Raw genomic sequence first — 25,785 nt, 5'->3', positions numbered from 1 at the left:
GGGTTACGAAAGCGGCGGCGGAACGAATTAAATTCGTAACCCGGGGTACCCCTGTAAATTGGGGTGCGATCTGAATTGATGGATCGATTCGACAGCGGAGCATGGTTTCCACTACATTTGCCCTGGTCTCATTTTCCCCCCTCTAAAATAATCCACTTGTGGTTCACATTCATGCATGAATCAATTCAAAATGGACCCACTCCAGCTGGCCAAAAAGCAAATTTAAATCAATTCCAATCCGCATCTGGTTCACACTTGCAAAGAATCGGTTTATTGAAAAAGACATGGAAAAAATCAGCATCAAAAAGACATCGGTTAAAGGGGTCTGGTGCATGGGCCCCTCACTGAATTGCTTCAGTGATTCAATTTAAGTGGGAACCAGGGTCACTTGAACCAGTTCTAATGAATTGTGATCCAGTTTAAAAGGTAGTGGGAATGAGGCCCTTGCCTAAGAAAATCATGGAATCCATGAGGTCACCATAAGTCAGCAGACAACTCACAGGGACACACATAAACACACAATATAAATATCCTAAAGGCGCCAGATCCTATCTGGTCTTGGAAGCTAAGCAAGGTCAGGCCTGGTTAGAACTTGGATGAGAGACTGCCAAGGAATACCAGGTACTGTAGGCTTCATTTAAGAGGAAAGAACTGGGAAAACCACCTCTGAGTCTCGCTTGCCCAAGAAAACCCAATGAAAAATTATGCAGTTACCATAGATCAATTTGAAGGCACACACATAAAAACACAGTATAAATACTTCCAAGGCACCAGATTCCATCTGGTCCTGGAAGCTAAGCAGAGTCAGCCCTGGTTAGCACTTGGCTGGGAGATTGCTTACAAAACTCTGGCACTAGAGCCTATATTTCAGAGAAAGGAACTGGAAAAACCATCTCTACGAGTCCAAGAGATACATCATGAGCTCAACACATCCCTATCCTGACCACCAGCTACATTTACAAGAAATGAATTAAATGATAGAGGGTTGGACTAGGATTCAGGAGACCCAGGTTCAAATCCCCACTCAGATATAGAAAGTCACTGGGTAGCACACATTATGTCAGCCTAAGAGGAAGGCAATGGCAAACCTTCTTTGAATAAATCTTTTGATTGATTGATTGAAATTTTATTTCTATACCGCCGTTCCCACGATCACGGCAGTTTACAAACAATACAAATACAATACAATACTCTGAACAAATACTGCCAAGAAAAACCCAGAATTTGTACTTGACAGAACATAGGAACAACAATAACAACAACATGTACATGGTTTAAACTTTTTAGAAATGTGTTATGTAGTTTATTCTGGTTTTTAGAATGCAAATTACAGTGCACCTGCGTCACATGCAGGCGCGCTATATGCAGCTTTCAGCATATGTTGAAAGCCGCGCGGGAGCACGCAGGGCACAAGGGGCAGCCATCCCATTCAAACTTGAATGGGGCTTGAGCGCATACGGTATTTGGCTTACGCAGGGGGGTCCGGAACGGATTCCCCATGTAAGCCAAGGGCAGACTGTATATTTTACTGTTAATTTTTTCCCCAATTAAATTGATGTTATGGTACACAATGCTGAGCTTCTGGAGTATCACATTGGATATGAATATTTTAATGAATAAATAAATGATATAATTGTCTACATCATTCTCTTAGTCCCAACGGGAGCAGAGTCATTAAATCAGCTGGATTTACTTATGTTTTCATTGATGGTTCAAGAACTGATTCAACTGGGTCTAATCCGGAATGGCTTGAGTGCTGAACTCTGGAAACCAGGGTTTTATTCCCTGTTGGCCATGAAACCCACTGGGTGACCTTGGGCAAGTCACACTCTCTCAGCCTCAGGGGAAGGCAATGGCAAACCTGCTCTGAACAAATCTTGTCAAGAAAATCCTACGATTGGTTCGCCTTAGGGTTGCTGTAAGTCGAAAATGACTTGAAGGCATACAGCAACAACAACTCCTCCTCCAGTTGGGTTTAACTGACATGATTCCAGCCATTTAGTTGTCATTCCTTAGATGGTGGGTATCTCTTTGTGAGTGCCTTCAATGCAGCAATTCCAATCAACAGTGCTAATCAAAATTCCCACCCCGATAAAGGGATGCCCGCAGAGTCAAAACTAGACAAGTCAAAGGGATGCACACTTCCAAAAGCAAACATTACCTGGAAAAATGTCACATGGAGACATCCGGTTTTCAGGAGTAGGAAAGAAAGCCAACCTAGCTGAAGGGGCAACATTGTTAAAAAATTATAGGATCTTCATAGGTTTCTGTTCCCACCAGGCTGTGTTTCTTCCCGTTGCTGATAAGGAGTGTTCCTGAGCTCCTTGTGAAAAATAATAACAGTAATAACGTGGGGTTGTTAGGGCATCAGGCACCAAATCCATGTGACTTGAACTCAGACTTTTTTTTGCAGAAAAAGCACCCTGGAGCTTAGATTGCGGAACATTGTCAAGGTCACTTTGTTGCCAGTAGAAAACTTCCTGCCGTGACCCCTGCTAACCCACAAATCTGACTGTATTTGTGCATGAGATCATTCTAGGTAAGAGAAATAAACTCATAGAATCATAGAATCTGAAAGCCAGAAGGGACCCCCAGAGGGTCCCTTCTGCAATGTAGGAGGACACAATCAAAGCACTTCTGGAGATGGCCATCCAGATTCTGTTGGAAAGCCTCCAAAGAAGGAGACTCTACCACTCTCCACTTATTCAAGTTCAAGACATCTGCTTGAGATTTTGCCCCCACCCCCCAACACCTTTCATATCTTAAATATATCTGCCCTTTATTTTCCCGTCATGCTACCCCACTCCCTGGTTGTTTTACATACATTATTACCAGATTGTAATACAAGTACAAGTCCTGGTGTTGCAAAACTATCATTAACTCTGTTCCTTGCCAATTCAACACAAATGGTGTCACATTCCACTCCTTTAACATTAAAGGTTAAGCCACAATGGCATCTTTTGGCCAATGATTGACCAAAACATATAACTTCACCTTGGATATGTTGTTTGCTTGATCCCAACTGAGACCTTCAGTGGACCCCAGCTTCTCACCCATCTTCTCAGAAACCAGGTGATTTCTCACTTTGGTGCCAACTTTGTGTTCATTAAGACATGGATCTTCTTACCTATTGGTGTAAAGAATATAAATCACTGGCCTTGCCCAAACTACACTGTCATGTACTGGCTGACTTCAGTTCAGGAACATAAGCTTCAACAGGTTCAGAAAACTTTATGCAGAAAACTAAAGCTGTTCACAACACAGTGATATTATAAGGACTGAAGCACTTGTTGGTCACACAGTATATTAAAAGCACAAACAATTCAAACATTTTTGCATGCTTGCACCCCATTCCACTTTAAAGCAAGACATTCCTCTTTCCAAGAATACCATTTCTTTCCTCTTTGTACCAAATGAATTGACCCTATACAGTGCATATTTCCTCCCCTTACATTTGCTCAATCACCAGCTCCAAAGATGATAAACACCATAATCACCAACTGTGTAGCATATCCCATCATCCATTACAAAATTCTAAATGTTCCTCCCTTAACAGCAGAAAAAAAGCCATAGTAGTAAAAGTGTAATCATAGTGCTATAGCATTGTTGCCTTTTGGGGAGTCCCACACCATTTGTACAACTCTCCTCCTGCACCATATTCATAACCTTATGTATACCTTGGCTTTTCCTTGAAATTGGGCTGCTAGCAACAGCAGCTAGATATCTACCTTGCCTGTTTCTTTATTTTTTGTTCCAGGGACTCACCCTGTTTTGTATTCTTCACCATGATTCCGATTTCACTAGAAGGATTTCCAGAATGGATTCTTCAACTCGTATATACTTATTGCATTTCTTTCTGTCAACCTGCATACATTTCCCCTTTCCTTTGTCTTCTCAACCATACACATCAGCATATACATGTAAACTGATAAGACACTGCAATAAAAAGCCATCTCAAGTGGGATCAATGGTACACATGCCTCATGATCTCACATTATATAATGATTCTTGAATAGTGGATGCCCTTAAGCATTGGAAAAAACAAGAACACAAATCTATCCCATTCCAATGATATACACAAAGTAATGGTGTTTCATACATGCCTACATTGCCCTATGGAAGTGATTGGATATTTTTAGCCAGTGTGGAATGTATTCAGCTCAGGGCCATTGAAACGGAGTTGCATATGTGTTTCCATCATGTTTGGTTGTACATTGATGCACATGCATGCACATTTAGTTCCACAATGTCCTGGTCTCATGCTGAACTAGAATCCAGAGTGCCCAAAGTTCAGAAGCCATAGCAATAAGAGGTATCCAATGTCAAACAGTCCAGGGTCAGACGCTGTAAATCAAAAGAGACTTGGAGGTAGTAGCAAATGTCCAACAGTCATAAATCAAGTATTCACAGTAGCCAAGCAAAGCTGAGAGGTTAACTGAAAGTTTGCTCCCATTAATTTGACTGGAGGAAGTTCCCACCTTATAAAGCCAACCAGCTCAGCCACATCCATAGATCAGGCAGTATTTCAAGAGTGTATTTCACAGCTGGATGTGCACAGACTTTCACTCCATCTTCAGGAGAGGGTTAAAGCTTTTGCCTTTTCTCGGGGACTGGAGGTCTTTCTTCTGGATATGAGGAATCTGGTTTGGCTGTGGTATGTCTGCTTCGTCTTCTGAGAAACATGAACTCTCAAAGAGGGACACGACACACAATTTCACAATTCACTAACATGGCAGCATTGCACAACCAGTGCATATGTCTGGGGTTGTAAATTATTATTTTTATTATTTTATTTTCTTATATCCTCCTTTTTCCTGATATAGGGACTCAAGGCGGCACTCTTTTTCCTTGGTGTGAGATCTCAGTCAAGCATGTTGAGATTTCTTACTCTCTGTCTGTCATCAATGTGTGCATGGACAATGGTAATAAAGATTGGGGACAGGGAAACAAAGGATCTGAAACCTTAAGCAAAAGAATGACTCATCTTGGAAATGCAAAGGGAATTTGTAGCACTTTTGAGACAAAGTTTATAGTACAGTACAAGTTTTCATAGACTTAAGTCTACTTCCTCCAATCTATGGAGTGAAGTGCCTGGGAACAAACCTTTGTAACTTTTAAGGAGCTGTTTGTGTGTGTGTATAGCAATAGAAATTCAAAACTTGTGGGTATGGTGATAAGATGGCATGTTGGGAGACAAAGGCAGGAGGAAAGATGTTTACTAAAGCTGAGGTGAATAGATTACCATATGGATGATGGAGGAAGTTATTGGAATGTAGTATGATGCTGGCTGGGAACCAGAAAGGAGATGTAAAAACTGGCTAAAAGTGTCGTGAGGCTGGGGTGTTAACTAGTGTTATACAGTGCGCCCGCGTTATATGCAAGCGAGCTTTACGTGGACTTGAGTGTACGTAACGCAAGGGCCCACTGTGATATATTTAGTGTGCCAGGAAGCCATTGTCTCTGTCCAGCCCAATGTCGATGGACTGAAGTTTGGGGATATATTCCCATTCTGCTGTTGTTGTTGTTTTGGAATCTATGTGTGTCTTCTGCCCCCAAGAACTGCTGTTCTGAGGTCTGAGATGGAATGCCCAGGAAGACTTAAGTGTTGTGTAACTGGTTTATGTGTATTCCCATTCCTAATGTCTGATTTACATCTGTTTATCCTCTGGCACAGAGAGTAGTTTTTTTGTCCAGTGTAAAGTGCTGCAGGGCATTGTTGACAGAGGATGGCATATATCACATTAAAGGTTCATCACGTCAAAGTGCTTCTAATGTCCTGGGAGATGTGATTAGGTCCTGTGGTGACATTTCCCAAGTAGATGCATGGGCAAAGTTGGCATCTGGGTTTGTGCAATAGTCTTGTACCCATTTTCCCACACATGATGTATGTCCTCCTGTAGGTAACTATTTGAGACTGGGAGGCTGTCTGTAGGCAAGTAAATCCTGGAACATCCAAATTCCAACACTTCCTAGCCATTGTCCAAATGTTCCAGGCCTTCACTGGCCAACAGACATCAGACAAACAACACTAACCTGGAAATGTTGTTGTTAATTGCTGCTAAACTGGCTTCAATTCATCTTACTCCTATGAAAGCGACACCTCCAGAACATCCAAGCCTTGCTCAGGTCTTGCAAACTCAGGGTAGCTATGGCTTTCATGCTGTAGTATGGTCTCTCTCTTTTCCTATTGCCTCCCACTTTATTAAATAATACAGTATCTTCTTTTCTAATGAATCTTGGAAAATATCACCAGTTATAAACCTAAAGAAAGGAGCGAACAAACAAGGCCATGAACAAAAACTTGTGCAAAGGATCCCCCCCCCCCCGGTCTGTCCTTTAAGTGAGGACCACACAAAGCTTTGGACTTTCACAGACCATGTGTGCCTTAGAAGCAGCATCTTTACTCTGCATCCGTCACTCAGTGTTCCAAATGCAACCTTGGCTTTGCTTCATAAATTAATTACAGATGGATCCATTGGGGAGATTTCATTACCGTTACCATTTCTGCCTTTGGAAAAGATTGTCTGTCAGGAACTAATTCCAGATTGCTTCTCACTCTCCCTTTTTAGCAATTATATTTTCCCCAAGCAACTTCTTGGTTGTTTCACAAGATACCGCTATCTATGGTGCCAGGACAGAACTCTGCAAATTGTTTCAATTAAAGGTGCCTCATGTATCATCTGTCCAGCATGATAGCAGGCAAAAGCCAGAGTCCAGGCAAAGTGGAAAACAGAACAACATTTTATGGATGGAAATAAACAAGAATGGATGGTTTTAGGAGATTTACAGTTATAGAGCTAGGTTTGCATTGATGGTTCTGGCAGAGAGAAGGGGGGGGGCATTCCATTAAATGGCAGAAAAACAGGTGGCTAGTCCCCCTTTGTTTTTCATTCTTTGTTGCTGTTGCTTCTTGATTGCTTCCATCCATATTTAGCAGGTAATTCAATGCATCTCTATCTTCTTTTTGCCAATCTGATCTATTCTACTAATGAGTAATTTGGACAGTATCATAATTCCTTCACAGTTAGGTTGCATTTTATGAACACATCCCAGTTTGCCCACCGAAAATGGAAAAAGAGTATCTAACTCACTTCCATTTCAAGAAGGTTTGCACACAAAAGAAAAATACTGGGTGAGATTCTGCACAACAGTCTATTTTTCTTATATATTTCATACGAGATGCCATGAAATCCTCGTGGTGAATTGACAACATGATGTGATCCAAACACCATCAAGAATGCTCTGATGGCCATCGTACACCTTTCAGGCACATTGGGCACTTCTAATGCATATTGGTCACATGGAAGCCGTGCCCTATGAGGGACAACTTAGGGAGCTGGGCAGGTTTACCCTGGGGAAGAGAAGGTTAAAAGGTGACATGATAGTCATGTTTAGATATTGGAAGGGATGCTATATTGAGGATGAAGCAAGCTTGTTTTCTGCTGCTCCAAAGACTGAAATGCCTTTGGCCCTTTGTTTGCCAAGGGTTAATGGCCAGTGATGGGAAAGCATTTATTATTTGCACGAACAGACAAAGATGGCTATTTTGTGGGAGGGGAGTGAAATAAAATGAAATTATCCAGAGAATTTATAGCTGTCAAATTTGGAAGAGAAAAAAAGAGAGCCAATAGCAAGTACATTATGATATTTTCTGCATAGAGACTGAACAAATAGGGCATTAGTATGTGATGCAGAAGGATAATTGAACTATAAGGTCTGTGTGCTATATTTTTATTTCTACTGATATATATATATATATATATATGCTTTTACATTGTCTCAATGGGACAGTTTTTTTCTCTTTTGCTTTACTTCTTCATTAGGGCTGCGGCCCTACAACATATGCTTTCATGTACATTCAGGTTACTTCACCCTTCCTCTAAATACTGACATTGTGCAACCATCTGCATGTGCACAAATATGCTTACCATTTCTGCAATCCGACTGAACCCAGGGGGATGCTGAAAGCACTGGTGAATAGCTCTAACCCAACAAAAATGAACTAACACATGTGTAACAGCTGGAGTTGCAGAACTCTATTTATTCCTTTGTTTATTCATTATACAGTTGTGAATTGAAGATGGCCATTGCACCTATACCCTCCAAAATTTCACAGATGAAAACTAGGACATGTGTAGCCAAGGAACATCAGAGTGTGGTAGGGATGGCAAATGTTATGAATATGGAAGAATAAATAAGCTAGGAGAGGCTGCAACAGTTTGCTTTTGCATGAGCCTACTGGGAAGGGAAGTTTCTGCCCATCCTCTCCTCTCCGTGCTGCTGAGTTAATGGAGTGAAAACTGCTTTTGCACATTGAACTCAGTCTGCAGCAGTTGAAATAGGCTGAGGGAAAAGGGGGAAAATGGAAAGCAAAGAAAGAAACCAGGGCCCTCTATGGACTGCTGCTTTACGGTGGCATGGGGCCAAAATTAGAGCTCAGGAGGACAGAGCGTCTGCATGCTCCACGTTCTCCCGCTGCCATTTTGTCCACACACATATTCAGATGGCACGTACACCAATGACATCCTTTGTGTGCTTACGTCCAAATGGTGCAGCGCACAAGAGATGTCATCGCGCCTCTCCAGGGTTCTAAATGCTCCTTGGCAGCCGCACAGAAAGAAGCTGCATTTCACAGCTCCTTTTTGGAGCAGATCGTTGCCGTGCGGTTGGCCCTTTTTTCTCATCTGTACAGCCCCCAGGATATTTTAAAGGCAGCTGAAAACAGTGGGAGTAGAGAGGATTAATCAGGACCATCCCTGCCAAACTAGACAGTTGAGGAATGTGTACACATTGGCCAGAAAAGTACAACTAGCATGTAGAAGGGGACTTGCAAGTGGATAAAACAGCAGGATGCCAACTTAGTTTTTCAGATGCACACCTTTTTTTATCTTTGTTGGAAGCCATTTTAGGTCCATGTCAGGAATATAAATCAAATCAAATCAAATCAAATCAAATCAAATCAATCAATCAATACTTTTGGGCTTTAAGACTCTCTGCTCCTGCAGGTGAATAGCACTTACCAGTTAGCACACCTCCTAAAACCTTTGAGCCAGCCTGCAGTTAGTTATAGGATTAGTCTCTATCTCAATCTGGGTTTAAAACCTGCTGTTCCATTGAATTTCTGTATCTTTTTTTAATTACCGCTCTTCTAGTTTAATTGTTTTCTGAAATGGGTTTTACTTTGCTCCTGACATTAGCATTTCCTTAAGTGTTTCTGTGTTAGCATAAGCCACTCTTGAGATGGATGAGCGAGGAAATTGAGAAATTTTTAAAAAAATAAAATAAAAATAAAAGGATGAATAATAAATGGGATAGTGCCCCAGCTGCTCTGTAAATAGCACTGGGAACACGTGTGATTCAGGATATGAGATGCTAACTCTCAAAATTTATTTCAACAGCATTGTAGGAAATGGAGCAAATGAATCATCTAAGGCTTTTCTTTTTTCTTTCCAGTTTGAACATTTTATTGTTTCAGTGTGTGTATTTACCTCTCTGGTGTGCTAGCAGCTGGTGGCTCCAATGTCGGGAGGACAGCAAATCCACTCCAGGTTATAGTATGAACTTAATCTAAACTTAAATATGCTTACTCAGAGATATGGACAAGTGACACCATACTACTAGCTACCAGTGATACAGAATTGAGTAGATTAACTTAGACTTAAGTTGAATTTAAGTTCCTTCAATGACTTGACTTGGACTTGACTCCACATAAATGACGTATTGCCTTGACTTCTGACTTGTATTTTTTTATTTTATTTTGGTTACTGACTTGATATTCATAGAATCATAGAGTGGAAGAGACCACAAGGGCCATCCACTCCAACCTCCTGCCATGCAGGAACTCTCAAGCAAAGCATCTCCAATAGATGGCCATCCAGCCTCTGTTTAAAGACCTCCAAGGAGGGAGACTCCACTACACTCCGAGGAAGGAGTTTGTTCCACTGTCGAACAGCCCTTACTGTCAGGAAGTTCCTCCAAATGTTGAGGTGGAATCTCTGTTCCTGGAGCTTGCATCCATTGTTCCAGGTCCTAGTCTCTGGAGCAGCAGAAAACAAGCTTGCTCCCTCCTCAGTATGGCATCCCTTTAAGTATTTAAGCAGGGCTAGAAGCAGCAACCTGTCTTTGCTGCAAAATAGGATGATAGGCTGGATCCTTCTAAAGTTCTTTTTTCCTACAAGCAGCAACAGACAAGACTTGCCTCCAGAGCTCAGAGCATATTTGTTTCTCAGAAGGGAAAAGGATAGCAAATGTGTTAGGCAGTTGGCTGCTTGAGGCAGGAGGACAATCCCTTTAAAACTGGTTGTCAAGGCTTCTCCAATATGCAGCAGGGAAAGGCTGCCAAGTAGATCTCAGTAGCTCATTGCCTAACACATTTGCAGTCCCTGTGCTCAAGTCTTGTCTGCTACTGTTCCTAGGAAATAAAAGAACTTTAGAAGGATCCAGTCTATCCTCCAGCTTTTTGCACTTTCTTGATTTTCTACATATACATACTGCACCATGCCCCAGGTACACCACCACCTCTTTTTCTGTTAAAGATGGCTCCCAGACATGAGACTTGAGACATGACTTGAAAGTATCTTACAAAGATTTGAAACTTGACTTGAGAGTTAAAGGTAGAGACCTGAGATTTGACTTGAAAGTATCTTGCAAGGACTTAGATTCAAGACATGACAGCTGAGACTTGAGACTTGACGAGACTTGGAATAAAAGATTTAAATACACCACTGCTAGCTGAAAACAATGAAGACTTGGAACAATTACTAAACAAAGTCAAAGAAGGAAGTGCAAAGGCAAGTTTAATATTAAACATCTATAAAAGAAAAATAATGACCATGGAGGACTTACATACATTCAGTCTAGAAAACAATGACATTGAAATAGTTAAAGATTTCCCATACCTTGGATCAATCATTGATCAGAATGGAGATTGAAGTCAAGAAATCAGAAGAAAGCTAGGAATGGGAAGGGAAGCTATGAAAGAACTGGACAAGATCCTAAAGTACGAGGATATAACTCTGAACACCAAAGTAAGGATAGTCCAGTACATCATATTCCCCACCACCATGTATATATGTGAAAGCTGAACAGTGAAGAAAGCTGGTAGAAAGAAAATTAATTCATTTGAGAGGTGGTGCTGGAGAAGAGTGCTATGAATACCATGTATAGCCAAGAAGTCAAATAAATTGGTTCTAGAACAGATCAAGACTGAATTCTCCCTGGAAACCAAGATGACTAAGGGGCAAAACAGACAGGTAAGGGGCAGCTTACTGCCACTTCTTTGAGTGCCAGATTGGGGTGGCAACAAACTCACACTGGGTATTTTTCCAGACCCAAAAGAAGTGGTAAAATGCCACTCCTTTTTTGGAGTGGAAAAAAGCTGCCTTTTCTGCCGCCGTGGCTCTTCCGTGTTTTTTCAGTGCAGCATGTACAAACTCTGCACCGCTGAAATGTTGTGATGCTGCCTGCTATCTGGTTGGGCAAGCAGCATTACACCGTTTTGGGGGCAGAGTCAGGATATGTGGCATGTGGTTGCCATGCCCCTACTCCACCCTGACATCAGCACTTTTGGTCAGTCTGTACTGTAACTTGGTTGAGGCTGTCATGCTTTGGCCCCATCATGAGACGGCAGGACTCATTAGAAAATACAATAATGCTAGGAAAGATAGAAGGCAGGACAAAGAGAGGAAGACTCTGTAGAAGCCAGTGGCCTGAACCTACAGGACTTGAGCAGAGCAGTGCAGGATAGAGGTTTTTGGAGATGTCTCATCCATAGGGCCTCCATGAGTCAACTTGAAGGCAGTTAACAACAGCAAATGGGATTCAGTTTTTTGAAAGGACCACAGCATTACTTTCCAAAGAAGCCAAGGAAGATGGGTGACTTCTGGAAATTAACTGTGGAGGGTAGGAACAAAATTGCCCACATAAGAATTATCTGTCCGCATGAAATGTTCCTACAATACCTCAATTTCTTGCATTGCAGGTACATAAAACTTCAGTTGAACATTCAGAAATGCAGTTTAGGCATCTCCTGTTCCTCTCCCAAAAAAAGGGGGCCAAGCAAAGTGATACCAAGGGAATGCAAACACAGCAAATATAAGGGTTCTAGGTATGAATTATTTTCATTGACTAACTCTCTGCAATGCTAGAAATTTGGGGAATGAAGAACCATTTTTTGGGAGGCAGAATTCTCATGTGGGGCAATGGACTTGCTTTGCCTTCCCTATAGCTACATCCCTGGGTGGCTTCCAAGTCAGTTGGAAAGTGAATCTGCTCTGAGTTTCAGTGTGAACTTAAAAAAAAAACTATTCAAAAGTGTCAATCCTGTTTTTTGTGGGAGCTGGTTCAGCACCTTGTAGAGCTCTCTTTGAGCCAATTCACTGTGCTCCTAGCAGTGGAGTCCTCAGCCTGCTCTGCTGGGGTGGCATGGGCACAAAGGGAGCGGGGAGAGCCTGTGATTTCTACAGATGGTGCCCCTGCCAACCCCAACATTTTAGCACCTGCCATTTCAAGCTCAAATTGCCTTCACAATCCACCTAATAGATTTTAGGCACACTATTTCTGCTGGATCTAAATTAGCTCAACTCATTAGAGGCCTTGGAGGTTTAATGTAAATAAGCAATTAGAGCTTTTGAGAGAATCACAAATGAAGAGGTGCTTGAGTGCAACCAGGGACCCAATCCTGCCATGCCAGTAATAACCACTATGGGCCTCATCCTTTACCTTTTAGTTATTGCAAGGTCAAGACAAGCGATGTTCCCTTTGCTACTGGTCCAGGGAGTGTAAGATGAACTTGGTGGCTGGATCTGATCAAGGGACCATTCAGACTACCTTTTACCCTGGATCAGGAACTGAATTATCCATGTCAAGTTCATATTTGCCCCGAATCTCTCACAATTGAATGTGAGGCATGCACAACCATTTCGGGGCAAATGCCTCTTAGTGCGGGTCATTTGGAATCGGGGTAAAAACCGTCTCTTTTGGAAAAACCCAGGTTCGGCGAATATGAACTTGTCCCCGATCATGATCGGGGCAAGTTCAGGGGAGGGATTTAGGTCAGAGGGAGGGCAGTGGGCAGAGCATTCCCTCCCTTTCATTGGAGAAGGAGGAGGAGGAAGGAGCTGGAGGAAGGATGCAAAAAAGGGAAATCGGGGTGGCTGACAGGGGATGCAAAGGGCGTCAGAGGGAGGGCAGAGGGGGGAACTGGCAAAAGGGTGCCAAGAGTGATGGAGATGGAGGAGGAGGAGGATGAAGGAGCCACGGGGGAAGAAGGGAGCCATGGAGGGCATTCTGTAATGGAGCAGGAGGAGGAGAAGGAAGGAGCAGGATGAAGGGTCAGTTCAGGGCAGGTCAGAGGGAGGCCACAGGACAGAGCTCGCACCAGGCAGCTTTCTCTCTCTCTCTCTCTTTTTTTTTTTTAATTATTTTTGACAAACTATGCACATGTTTTTTGCATTAAGGAAATGCTGCAAAGGGCACTTTGAATGAGGCTTTTTTCCTTTGCAAATGCTACAATGCAAATGTTACAACGTTTCTCTTTCCAATTTGGCAAATTGATACAGAATGCTTTTGTTACTGTCTCTAAGGAATTCAGGGGTAGCTGAGGGAAAGCAAAGAATGCATGGCATCCTTTTCTGGCATTCTGAGGTGATGAATTTATTATTATTATTATTATTATTATTATTATTATTATTACATGTGTATGAGGCATTCTGGGGTGGCAAGGAGGGAGGATGCAGGATGCAGAGAGGGCATTAGCTTGCATTTTGGGGTTGGAAACGGGGCCAAGGGAAGATCATAACCTGCACTGACCCAAATACCCACAACACACACACACACACAGAGGAGGTTTTTAAATTTGACAAAATATGTGCATAGTGGCGCCTGGTTTTTTTTTTAAAAAAAGGAGGGAGGAAGCACACTCCCGATTGCCCAATGAGTGCAGGAAACGAACGCGGAACTAAATTTGATTGACAGCAAGGCACCTTCATTTTAACCTGATTTCTCCAAGAGGGCATTCAGGGTTAAAATACCGATTGGTAGTCAGCACTTGCTTCCGGAGGGATTCGGGGGGGGGGGGCAGAAACCGAATATTCCCAGTTCCTTACAGCGTAAAAATGGGCCGCAAGTTTGATGGGTCTAATCCTGCATCCTGTTTCCAGATGCTTCGGGAAAATTCATGCAGAAGGCTTGGTTTCAAGTGATCAAAAAACTGAACCTTTTCATATGAACCTGCCCCCATCCCAAAGCCAAAGTGATTCTAGGCTGCATCAATAGGAGTGCAGGGTCTAGATCAAGGGAAGTCGTAGTACCACTCTATTCTGCTTTGGTCAGGCCTCACCTGGAATATTGTGTCCATTTCGTGGCACCACTATTCGGAAAGGATGTGCACAAGATGGATCATGTACAGAGGATGGCAAACAAATGGTGAAAGGTCTGGAAACCACCAAGCCCTATGAGGAGAGGTTTAGGGAGCTGGGTCTGTTTAGCCTGGAGAAGAGGTGATAAGATATGATAACCCTGTTTAAATACTTGAAGGGATGTCATACTGAGGAGGGAGCAAGCTTGTTTTCTGCTGCTCCACAGATTAGGACATGGAGCAATGGGTTGAAGCTACAAGAAAAGTTCCACCTAAACATTAGGAAGAACTTCCTGAAAGTAAGAGCTTTTCAGCAGTGGAATATTGCCTTGAAGGGTGCCAGACTTGATGACTCTTGCTTTTTCAGTAATTGCTCGGGGTCCTTGTTGGTTTCTGCTAATAATATTGTGTTCTCTGCATATCTTAGGTTGTTAATGTTTCTTCCGCCGATCTTCACTCATCCTACCTCTGAGTTTGAACCTGCTCTGCATATGAAATTTTCTGCATAAAATTTCATCAAATAGGGTGATAGTATGTAACCTTTCCTGACCCCTTTCTCAGTTGGGAACCATTTTGTTTTCCCCTATTCTTTTCTACTGGCAGTGCCTTGTTAATTTTACAATATTATTTATTTCATTAAAACACTTCTATCCCACCTTTTATCACAAAATCTCAAGGCATTGTACAAGGCAAACAATTTAAAACATTTCCAGATGAAAAACAGTTTGATCAATATAAAAATGAATTAAACACAACAACAACAAAGCATCTAACAAGGTCAACAAGGCATCTTTAGGAAGTATATCTACATCTAAAAAAGCTCACATTACAACTTCTTTCACACAGTTAGTCTGAAAGGTGCTGCACAATCCCTTTGCATATTGTTAACAGACTTTAAAGCTTAACATAGTTTGAAAACATGTGCTCATTAAAAAACAATAATAAATCAGTTAGGCTTTAATGTCCACAGACTGAAATCAACATCAGTGCGAACATTGATTCCAAGGAGAAGGCATTCCAGAAATGAGGTGCCATAGCAGAGAAGACCCTGCTCCCATATTGCTCTACAGTGCATTGATTCCATTGGAAGGACACAAGGGGGGAGGGGGGTCCCTTTCAAAAGACCTGACGCAGGGAAATACAGGTGGAGGCACTCCAAAATATATGAATACTCAAAGCATCCATGAGTTGGTTTCGTGGGTACATTAATGTTGTCAGCCATCCAAGCAGTGGTTTCACTAGGGTTGGCATCACCTGGTGTGGTAATTCATCCTACCGCCATTGACATTCTCTCATATCACACCATACAGAATGCTTAGTAAGGTTCTCTGTACTAGTGTTGCTCATAAATTGTAATTCCCATATATCACTGAATGTAACAGTGATAGTTGGGAAATAAACATCTAGAAACCTTGCCCTATGAGGAACGACTCAGGGAGCTGGGGATGTTTAGCCTGGAGAAGAGAAGGTTAAGAGGTGATATGATAGCCCTGTTCAAATATTTAAAGGGATGTCATATTGAGGAGGGAGCAAGCTTGTTTTCTGCTGCTCCAGAGACTAGGACCTGGAGCAATGGATGCAAACTACAGGAAAAAAGATTCCACCTCAACATTAGGAGGAACTTCCTGAGAGTAAGGGCTGTTCGACAGTGGAACAAACTTCCTCGGAGTGTAGTGGAGTCTCCTTCCTTGGAGGTCTTCAAGCAGAGGCTGGATGGCCATCTGTCGGGGGATGCTTTGATTGTGATTTCCTGCATGGCAGGGGGTTGGACTGGATGGCCCTTGTGGTCTCTTCCAACTCTATGATTCTATGATTCTAGTGTGGTGTAGTGGTTTGAGCATAGGACAAGAACTCTGGAGATCTGGGTTCAAATCCACACTTGGCCATGGAAACCTTCTGGGTGACCTCAGGTGAGTCTCACCCTCTCAGCTGCAGAAAACCCCATATTAGGTTCACCTTAGTGTTGCCATGAGTTGACAGTGACTTGAAGGCACACAGCAACAACAACAAAAATGAAAATCACACCTTTGAATTACAATATCATGCACACAGCCTAAATGTATTTACATGCACATAGTTATATGGGGTTAAAGTGAAAAATTGGTAAGATGTGATGTTTTTTAAAGACTTTTAAAAGATTTTTTATTTTAAAAATCTAAAAATTAAATTTTAAATTTTAATTTTTTTAAAAAAATAAATTTTAATTTTTAATTTAAAAAAAATCTCCTCCCACTCAGCTTTGTCCCACTCACTCCATCTTTTCAGCATTTTAAAGGGACACAGGCAAATGTCACAGCCCCTTTTTTTCCCAAAGGCAAATGTTTGAGGAGCAGTGGTGTCACCCTCTTAAGGGTGTCACCTTGACGTGGTCTGAACTCCCTGCACCCCCCTAGTGCACTCCTGTATCCAAACAGGAACTCAATCAGAATTAAGACTGGCAGTCAACCATTTAGACTGAGTGATGGAATTGGCAGTGCCCATGCCCTCATCTTGGCTGCCCCAAGCTATCACCCTTAATGATCAAGTACAAGAAACAATTCCTACTTTAGGAGAGAGTGGTAGTGGGGGGGGGGGGGGAGAGACAAGACATATTTTAATGCATGATTTGGCTTCTTTTCTTTAAGCGCCTATTTTGGCATCTCTCTGTAATGCTGAGCACATCCTACAAACCCTCCTCAAGAAAGGACACTGAAAATTAATCTCAGCTGGAGTCTTTTGCTTTTTCCCTTCCTTTCTAATTTTTTTAACTCCCCAGAGCATCATTTATCAGTTTAGTTTTTAACATTAATTTGGCAGCTACAGATTGCAGCAGGAAGAAGAAACCCACACCAACGGCAACCAGAACGTTTTGAGTCGAGAGAAATCATTTGGAAGTGTTCGGGGAGACCTTAGTTGAGGTCAACCCCCCCCCCCCCAAGATACATTATAATCAGACATGCAGAGCAAGGCATGAGAAAAGAGGGAGCAGGGTGACCGGATACCCTCCTTTCCCCGGCCATGTCCTACATTTCAACCTTCCGTCCAAGAGGAATTTCAAAATGTCCTCCATTTTGAGCATCAGTAAAAAGCTTGAATTTACATTTGTATTACTGTTTTTAGCTTTTATTTTGCAATTCCCTACATTTTTCTTGAATATCCTACATTTTGTGGTGAATTGTACTCCTTTGCAGTTAGGACATCTGGTCACCCTGAAGAGGGAGACAACTGTAATCCAGGACTGGAGACAGGAAAACAGCAAAAGGGCTGATCCCATTGACTCACATAAATGTGTGCACTCATCCTGGTCTTGGAGGAGACTGTGGGTCTGCTCCCTCTCATCAAAAGTCAAAGGCAGATATGAGATTTAAAGATCATCCCCAAGAGAGTCTTCATCTCAGGAGCAAGTCCAACTTCTGTTCTGCTCACAAGAGATAAATTCTCCATCGCTAGGCACAACAAACTTCAGGCTTCCCTTTGTGCACTGGGCAGTCTGGGTACATAGATGTGCCATAAGTATATATGCCTCCTTACAGAGTAGAAGGGGACAGGCTGAGATTCAAGTTGGCCTGAACAGATTGCAGAATTAGACCATAACTTAACAGAGTGAATGTCAATAGGAATGAATGTAAGGTATTACATTCATGTAGGGAAAATCATATGCAAAAATATAAAGATAGGAGACACATGATTTGGGTCTTTTTTGCACGGACCAAAAGGCCCATTCCCCCAACCCCTGTTCTGGTATTGTCCTAGAATCATAGAAGCCTAGAGTTGGAAGTGATCCCATTGGTCATCCAGTCCAACCCCATGCAGGAAGACACAATCCAAGTATTCCCTGTGGCAGATGCCCATACAGCTTTGTTTGAAAACCTACAAAGGAGGAGACTCCACCTGTCCTGTTTGGATGATGCAAATTCCAAACCCCAATTCTGGTGTGGACAGTCTGGATGATGAATTGCATGTTCTGTACCAGAACCGGGGGTTAACAGCCTTAATGCAAATTTTAAAAAATTACCTGTTGATCTGAATCTTCTAGGAAGATCCAGACCTCTCCATTTCCATGCCCCAGCTACTGTCTGCATGGGTGCCCCACTGAGCTATCCAGTTCATTCATCACCACTTTGGGTCACTCTTTCTAAGGCCCGTTACACATGGGCAAAAAGTACGTACTAGGTACATACTAGGGTTAAGAAAGGGCGTCCCTTCCGGATGCCCTAACCCTAGTATGTACAAAATGGCAGCACCCTATACACATGGGTGCCGCCATTTGCATTTCATGACTGTGCTGCCTCCTAATGGAGTGGTGCGGTGCTGGTGCCACATGAGGGCGTCTGGGGCGCCCTTTCCACAGCGCCAGGAGGAGCTCCAAAACGAAGCTCCTTCCAGCTTTGCGTCACTGGGCGCAGCCTTTAGACAGCTGCGGCAGCAATGCAAAGCAGAAAGGGGCCAAGTGGTCCCTTTCTGTTTGTCCCCACCACCGCCGGGTATCCTTGGAGCATGAAGCCCCAAGGATACCCCTTTCCAGGCCGCGGGTAAGTGGCCTTTTGCCGCTTCCCCGCAGCCTGGAAAGCGGCAGATCAGGGCCTCAGAGGCTGCTGCTGTGGTAGCTGAGGCTCCGGTCCGGAGGGGAAAGGGGCGGGAACAGGCCGCCCCAAAAGGGCGGTCTGTAAACTGCCTAAGATCAGAATAAGGTGACTAGCCATGTGATTTTTGCTGGGCATATTGTTCTGATCTCAGAAGCAAGTGGCCCATGGTGGTGGTTGGAAGTGCCAAGGGGTCTTGGAAGGACACCCATGCAGACAGCTGCCACAGAGCAGAAATAGATGCCAAGGTAACAGGGGGAGGTCAGGGCAGGTGCAGGGCCAGAATACACAGGGTTGCTGCCAGAGTATCATGGCCAGTGCAGATAAGCATTGGAAACAGTCCATATGAAAAGGATATAGGGGTCTGGCTAGACCACAAGGTAAACCTGAGTCAATGCGGTGTGATGCAATAACCAAAAAGGCCAATACAATTCTAGGCTGCATAAAGAGGTCAAAAGACAAAAAATAATAAAAAAAGATCTATTTTGGCTTGGTCAAATTTCATATGGAGTTCTATGTCCAACCTTGACCAGTACACCTCAAGAAAGATATTGACAAGGTCAAATGGGTCCAGAGGAAGGCAACCAAGGTGGTGACAGGTCTGGAAACCAAACTCTAGCAGGAATGGCTTAGGGAGGTTCAGCATCTTTAGCACGTAGAAGAGAAGACTGGGAGATGACATGACAGCCATCTTGAAATATTTGAAGGAATGTTATGTAGAAGTTGTGTGAGATTGTTTTCCTCTGTTCCCAAGAATAGAGCATGAATGAATAGATTGAAATTACAAGAAAGGAGAGTCAGGCTAAACATTATTTGGGAAGAATCTCTTGACTGTAAGAACTGTTTAACAGTGGAAAGGACTGCCTTGAAAGAAGGTGGACTGATCAACTTCTCAGGTCTTTAACAGAGTTTAGATCATGGCTATTTTGTAGGTGTGCTTTAATTATGGATTCCTCCATGGTGGTTTGGGAGGGGGTTAGATTTCAAGGCCTCTGTAGTCCCTTCCAACTCTGTTCTATGAAGACTCTGATAGTTTGAAAGGGCCTGGTACATTAAGGTGCAATAATACCCTGTAACTGTCCCGATTTTGCAGGGACAGTCCCGATTAATCCTCTGTCATCCCACATTTCCAGCAGCTTTTCAAATGTCCCACTTTCTCTCTGCTCCTCCATCTTTCTCCCTCATGTTACTTTAATTCCTGCAAACTGAGTGCAAAAGTGAAAGTAGTTTGTATGGAGTTAATTCAGGGGAGGGATGTCGGGGGGGAAGAGGTAGAATTGTGTCCTTTACTGTATATAAAAAGTAAACTGCTGCAGCCTCTCATAGTGTGTTCTTCCTTGTTAATAACATTTGCCATCTTGACCACATTCTGATGTTGCATGGTCACCTGTGTCCCAGTTTTCATTTGTGAAAGGTTGGAAGATATGTAGCAATTAGTGTTTGATAGATGACAGCTTATGATATTTCACAACTGAAGGCTACCAAAATTGTAACCATCTAGAAATAACAAGCTTCATGCATTGGATCTGAAAAAAGACGGCTGCACTGTGGTTATGTATCACAACTATCTGTCTTCCCATGCAAACACTTCCCATGCTAACTGTAATGTTGAGAAACTCACACATTTCTTTTTAAACATGATGGAAGGAATTTGAATTCTGGAGAAGAGCTGGGTATATTTAGCCTGGGGAATAGAAGGTTAAAGATGATCTGATAGCCATGTTTAAATATTTGGAAGGCTGTCATATTGAGGAAGGAGCAAGCTTGTTTTCTGTTGCTCCAAAGATGAAGACACCGAGTCATGGATTCAAGCTATATGAAAAGGGATTTCACATAAACATTAGGAAGAACCTTCTGGGGGCAAGGGCTGTAAAAGATGCTGCCTCAGAAAAGTTTATTACACTGAGATTGATGGCGACATTAAAGAGGGATTAAAGCACATTTAAAGCATCCCGCAAATGAAGTAGAAATGGTGAGTAATTGTGTGAATAATTATCATGTGCAATAAAGTGATATCGGAAATGCATTGTCGCTGAAATCCCGAAAGTAAAAAGATGCATGTTAATGCTTCTTTGTGACTACATTAATGGCAGTAAACTCTTAATCTCCTTCCTGTGATAAACTTCAGAAAGTGGTGGAGTCTCCTTCTTTGGAGGTTGTCAAACAGATGGCCATCTGTCACAGGGAGGACTTTTTAATGTCTTCCTGTATGGCAGAAAGGGGTTGGATTGGATGGTTCTTGGGGTCTCTTCCAACTCTACGATCCAATGATTCTATGAAAGGGGGAGGGATTAAATATTAGGAATAACTTCCTGGGTGCAGGAGCTGCTTGGTGGTGGAGGAGCATCCTTTCATTAGATTAGGCGGATTCCTGATCCTTGCAATCCATTCTGATTGTATGATTCTGCCCTAAGGAGCAATCTGAAATCCAGCATTGACGAAAGGAACCATAGGTTTTGTGGAAGAGCCATGTAGAATGATACACAAGGCCACTTTAGCCAAAGCCTTCTGTTCTCATGAGAATGATGCAACTGCAAGCTCACCCACTGTCCCATGTTCCCCTGCAGAATCCCAGGGGAGTCTTTCTTCACAGGCAACCACTCCTTCAAAAGGTGTTTTGGCTAGAGGATTTTGGGAGCTGTAGTCCAAAAAAAAAAAACCCTGTGGAAAATGGATGACAATGTTGCAAGAAGAAGAGATTGCTGACAAAGGGGAGGAGGTGGGGAAGAGGAGATAGAGATTTAAAAATAAAATAAAGTAATGCAGAGCTATGAGATGACAAATATTCTGTTCCTCTTACCTGTGGAATCTGTCAAAGGTTTAAAGAATTGGGAGGGCAATAATTCCATAATTTTCCTAGGCAATTTCTGGATTAGGAGGATCTATTTTAAAATGTGTTTCTCCTTGTCACGTCCCTTCAAGTTGGCTTCAGCTTAATCTTCTGAATGAGAGATCTCCAACCCACCCTGGGACCTTTCACACTATACACTTATAGCACTGCGATTCAATTTTAATAGCCATGGAAGCATCCTATGGAAACCAGAGGGATGTATAGTTTGGGGAGGCACCAGACCTCACTGGGAAAGAATGATAAATTCAAATTCAAAGTACAAATCCCAGGGTTCCATGGCAACTAATATGATATGATAGCCATCCTTAAATATCTGAAGTTATCTCATGTAGAGGAAGGAACAAGCTTATTTTCTGCTGCTCCAGAGACTAGGACATTTTGGCTCATGATACATCCAAGGTACAACAGACTCAGTTTAGTTGGCTTCTAGTGAAAGTTCAAGTTTGATTTGCTCTAAGATCTATTTGTCTTTTTTGACAGTCCAAAGTATCTATAGAATAGACCCATACTTCCAATGAGTTGATACTTTTCCTGTCTGCTCTGTTCACTTTCCGTCTTTCAAAAACATATGCAAAAATCAGAAATACTATTTAGAGACATAGCCGTGTTAGGCTGGAAAATCAGTATGCAAAAGGAAGTGGTAACACCCTTGAGACTAACTGAAAGACAGAAGTTGGTGGCATGAGCCTCTGTAGACTTGAGCCTACTTCCACAGATGCATGCAGTGAACATATGAAAGCTTATGCTACCAGCTTCTTTCTAATCCATGCATCTGAGAAAGTAGGCTCAAGTCTACAAAAGCTGATGCTACCAACTTCTTTCTTCCAGTTAGGAGCTTATCGCTTGGCATTTTAAATCGGCTCCAGCCTCCCGGACTTAAGCCGGGATGTGGGATGGAGGCAGTGATTATCACACAATAAATTGCTGCCAAATTGCCAGCCGCCATCAGCGCGGGTCCCAGCCCTGCTCTGCCAGCACTTTTTAGTGGGTGGTGATTTAGTGTGCGATAATCTCCAGCTCCCTCCCGCATTCCAGCTGCAGCCCAGGAGGCTGGAGCTGATTTCGAACACCAAGCGACAAGCTCCTTAGTCTCAAAGGTGCTACAAGAAATACTATGGCATAGATTTTGTATTCACTGATATAACTTTACAACTGAGGATCTTGTTCCTTCAAGGCTGCCATTCCAAGTCTTAGTGCTAGCTGCTTGGTTCTATGCACAAAATGCATTCATGTGTGTGCTCGCACACACATTGATGATAAAACAAAGAGTGCACACCCCTACAGTTTTTGAGGGTGATAAATAAGCCAGTGTTGTATAGTGGTTTGAGCGTTGGACTAGGACTCTGGAAACTAAAGTTCAAATCCTGGCTTGGCCATGTAAATCCACTGAGTGACCTTGGGTGAGTCACACTCTCTCAGCCTCAGAGAAGATGGCAGTGGCAAACCCCCTCTGAAATTTGCCAAGAAAACCCGATGACAGGTTTCCGTTAGGGTCGTCATAAAATGGAAACAACTTCAAGTTGGCACACAACAACAAAACAAGCAGACAGTGCTAAAGCACCAGTGTGTACATGTGGGTTTGCCATAGCGCCTTAATTTTAAGCAGTCTCCAGGGATCTTGCAACCTTCTCACCCTCCTGCTAAAGGGTCTTTACATTTTCTCTTTTCCTTGAGCAATCCCTTTCCCTAATAAAAAAAGTTACGTGTGTATATAAACACACTCCAGCACAGGCTGCTACATCCATCCTTTCGCTCAGGAGGGAGAAATGGTGGGAAGGGGCGGTAATTACAGAACACATCTTTGGTAACAGTTTAGTTCTATTTTGGAGGTTTCCTGGTTGTCAGCCTAGCAAATGTTAATCTGTGACACCATTTATCATGTGCAGAGTCAGGGGCTTATGCATCCTCATTTTTATTTTATTTTTTTAATCAGTACCTTGCCCTTTTCTGAGCTATGGGGGGAATTCATCTAATGAGGCCAGTTCAGAAGAGAATAACACCCCACGACACACACAGAGAGAGACACACACATACAGACACCATTAATGGGTCCGGATAATTGAAATGGAACCAGGAGATCCCAGGAGGAATCGCTTACAACTTCTTCCCTCTGCCACTCTTAAGTCTTTTATTGAGCTTGGCACTGGGGGGGGGGGACACAGTTTTTAGAGATAGTTTCAATCTGCCCACCCAGGAGTGTAATCAGTTAATGTTCAGAGACTTGCTGGTGCATGCCTCCGAAACCCCCACTGCAATTAGTCTTCTGGCATGGCAGAAATCATCTGTGGGCATTCAGTTGCTTGCCAAGGGCAAAAGTTCTCACTGTTCTCTCTGTTTCTATGCAAAATTCGCTGCTCATGGACACTTTTTGCACGAAGAAGGAGATCTCTTGCAAATGGAGAGCTCTCTCTGGCTATGACCTCCCTTGGTGGAGGGATGGAAGAAGCCACTAAATAGCAGACAAGAAAGTTGCTTTTGTCTTCCCTTTTCTTTTAAAGCCAGGATTCAGCCCTGAAACCCATAGGAAAGGGAAAGATTCTCAGCCTATGCAGAGTAGGGATGGAGAAAATATTCATTTGCTATTGCCTTCTTTGCCAAGAAGAGAGTGATGAATTCTGCAAGGTTGCTAAAAGAGATCCTTTGCATACCACTTGTGTACAAATACCTGTTCTTTGTTTGTTTGTTGCTCCTGGGGAGGAATTGATAGTTAATGCAGCCCCTGAAAGCATATGAATTGTCCAGCAGAGTCCAGCTGAGCTCTAGCCACTACATCACACCATACATGCTCAGCAGGGATAAGCCGCCTTGGGTCCCATGTCCAGAGAAAGGCAGGTATATATATATATATATATATATATATATATGTATATGTATATGTATATGTATATGTAAATATAAATAAATGGGGAAAGAAGTTTGGGATTATTGCTAATCATAAATTGAAAATGAGCCAGCCGTATGAAGCTGTATCAAAGAAGCCAATTTTTTTTAGCCTGCATGGGATAATGCTTTGTTTATTGGGCTATGATTCTGGAGGGTTCTATTCCCAGCTTGGCCATAAAACTGCTTGGGTAACTTTGGGCAAATTGCACTCTCTCAGCCTCAGGGGAAGGCAATGGCAAACCACTTCGGAACAAATTTTGCCACGAAAACCCCATGAAGCCACACAGCAACAACAGAGTACGAGATGGAACTTCTTGATGGTAAGAGCTGTTCAACAAGGGAAACAATTTACCAGAGAAAAGTGGTGAGGATCTCTTTCTCTGACCATCTTAAAAAAAAAAAAAAAAAAAAAAAAGCTAGACAGCTCCCAGCTGAGGATGCTCTAGCTGGATTTCCTCCATTGAGCAGGGAATTGGACTTGATGGCCTCTGGGGACCCCTTCCAGCTCTAGGAACCTATGCTTCTATGTCCACAAGTGCACAATAACAACAGTATCTAAAAGTGGAAACCAGGATTTGAACAGGAGAGGGAGCCATTGCACCTGTGATGTGACCTTACAGAAACAGGAGTTACTGTAGTAACCACCCCTCCTCTCACCTCCACCCCATCAGAGTTTCATGGAGGGGTCAAATATTGTGTTTTTAAAGAGTTGATTCTGCCTGCGTTGCTTTGACTGGGGATGAAAAGGTTTTGCAATTCAGGAGTGGACAAAGTGTTGCTCTAAGGGTGCATTATTATTCTTGCTGTCCAGTTGACTTTGACGTGTGGCATCTCTATGAATGAATGACCTCCAGGAGACACACACACACACACACACAACTTATGCACAGCTCAGGTCTTGCAAACTCAGGGCAGTTGCTGGGATGGAATCAATCTACTTCACATGCAGTCTTCCTTTTATTTCCGATTACCTTCCACTTTATAAAGCATTTCCATTTTTCCAATGAGTAGTGTCATTTCATATTATTACAGGTTGAGTCTCCCTTATCCAAAATGCCTGGGACCAGAAGTGTTTTGGATTTTGGAGGGTTTTGGGGGTGGTGGATTTTGGAATATTTGCAAATACATACAGA

At 42.7% G+C, this 25,785-nt stretch overlaps 1 protein-coding gene across 3 annotated transcripts in view; it reads right to left on the bottom strand.

Annotated features, from left to right (window-relative positions):
• Nucleotides 1-25,785, bottom strand: part of TMEM207 (transmembrane protein 207) — a 51,690-nt gene that overhangs the window by 18,532 nt on the left and 7,373 nt on the right. For 2 of the 3 annotated variants that reach the window (XM_042460757.1, XM_042460759.1), the window contains exons 2-3: nucleotides 2,995-3,127; nucleotides 2,162-2,323 (exon numbers count right to left, since the gene is read on the bottom strand). In XM_042460757.1, the coding sequence (XP_042316691.1) occupies nucleotides 2,162-2,236 (75 nt within the window). In that variant the 5' untranslated portion in view covers nucleotides 2,237-2,323; nucleotides 2,995-3,127. Of the gene's footprint in view, nucleotides 1-2,161; nucleotides 2,324-2,994; nucleotides 3,128-6,033; nucleotides 6,469-25,785 lie in introns of those variants that run through there. The other variant, XM_042460758.1, reaches the window with a different exon arrangement.

Source organism: Sceloporus undulatus, chromosome 3, assembly GCF_019175285.1.
Source record: "Sceloporus undulatus isolate JIND9_A2432 ecotype Alabama chromosome 3, SceUnd_v1.1, whole genome shotgun sequence".
Taxonomy (NCBI): domain Eukaryota; kingdom Metazoa; phylum Chordata; class Lepidosauria; order Squamata; family Phrynosomatidae; genus Sceloporus; species Sceloporus undulatus.
Note: the sequence above shows the minus strand (reverse complement) of the source record. Positions and strands in the feature narration are given on the sequence as shown.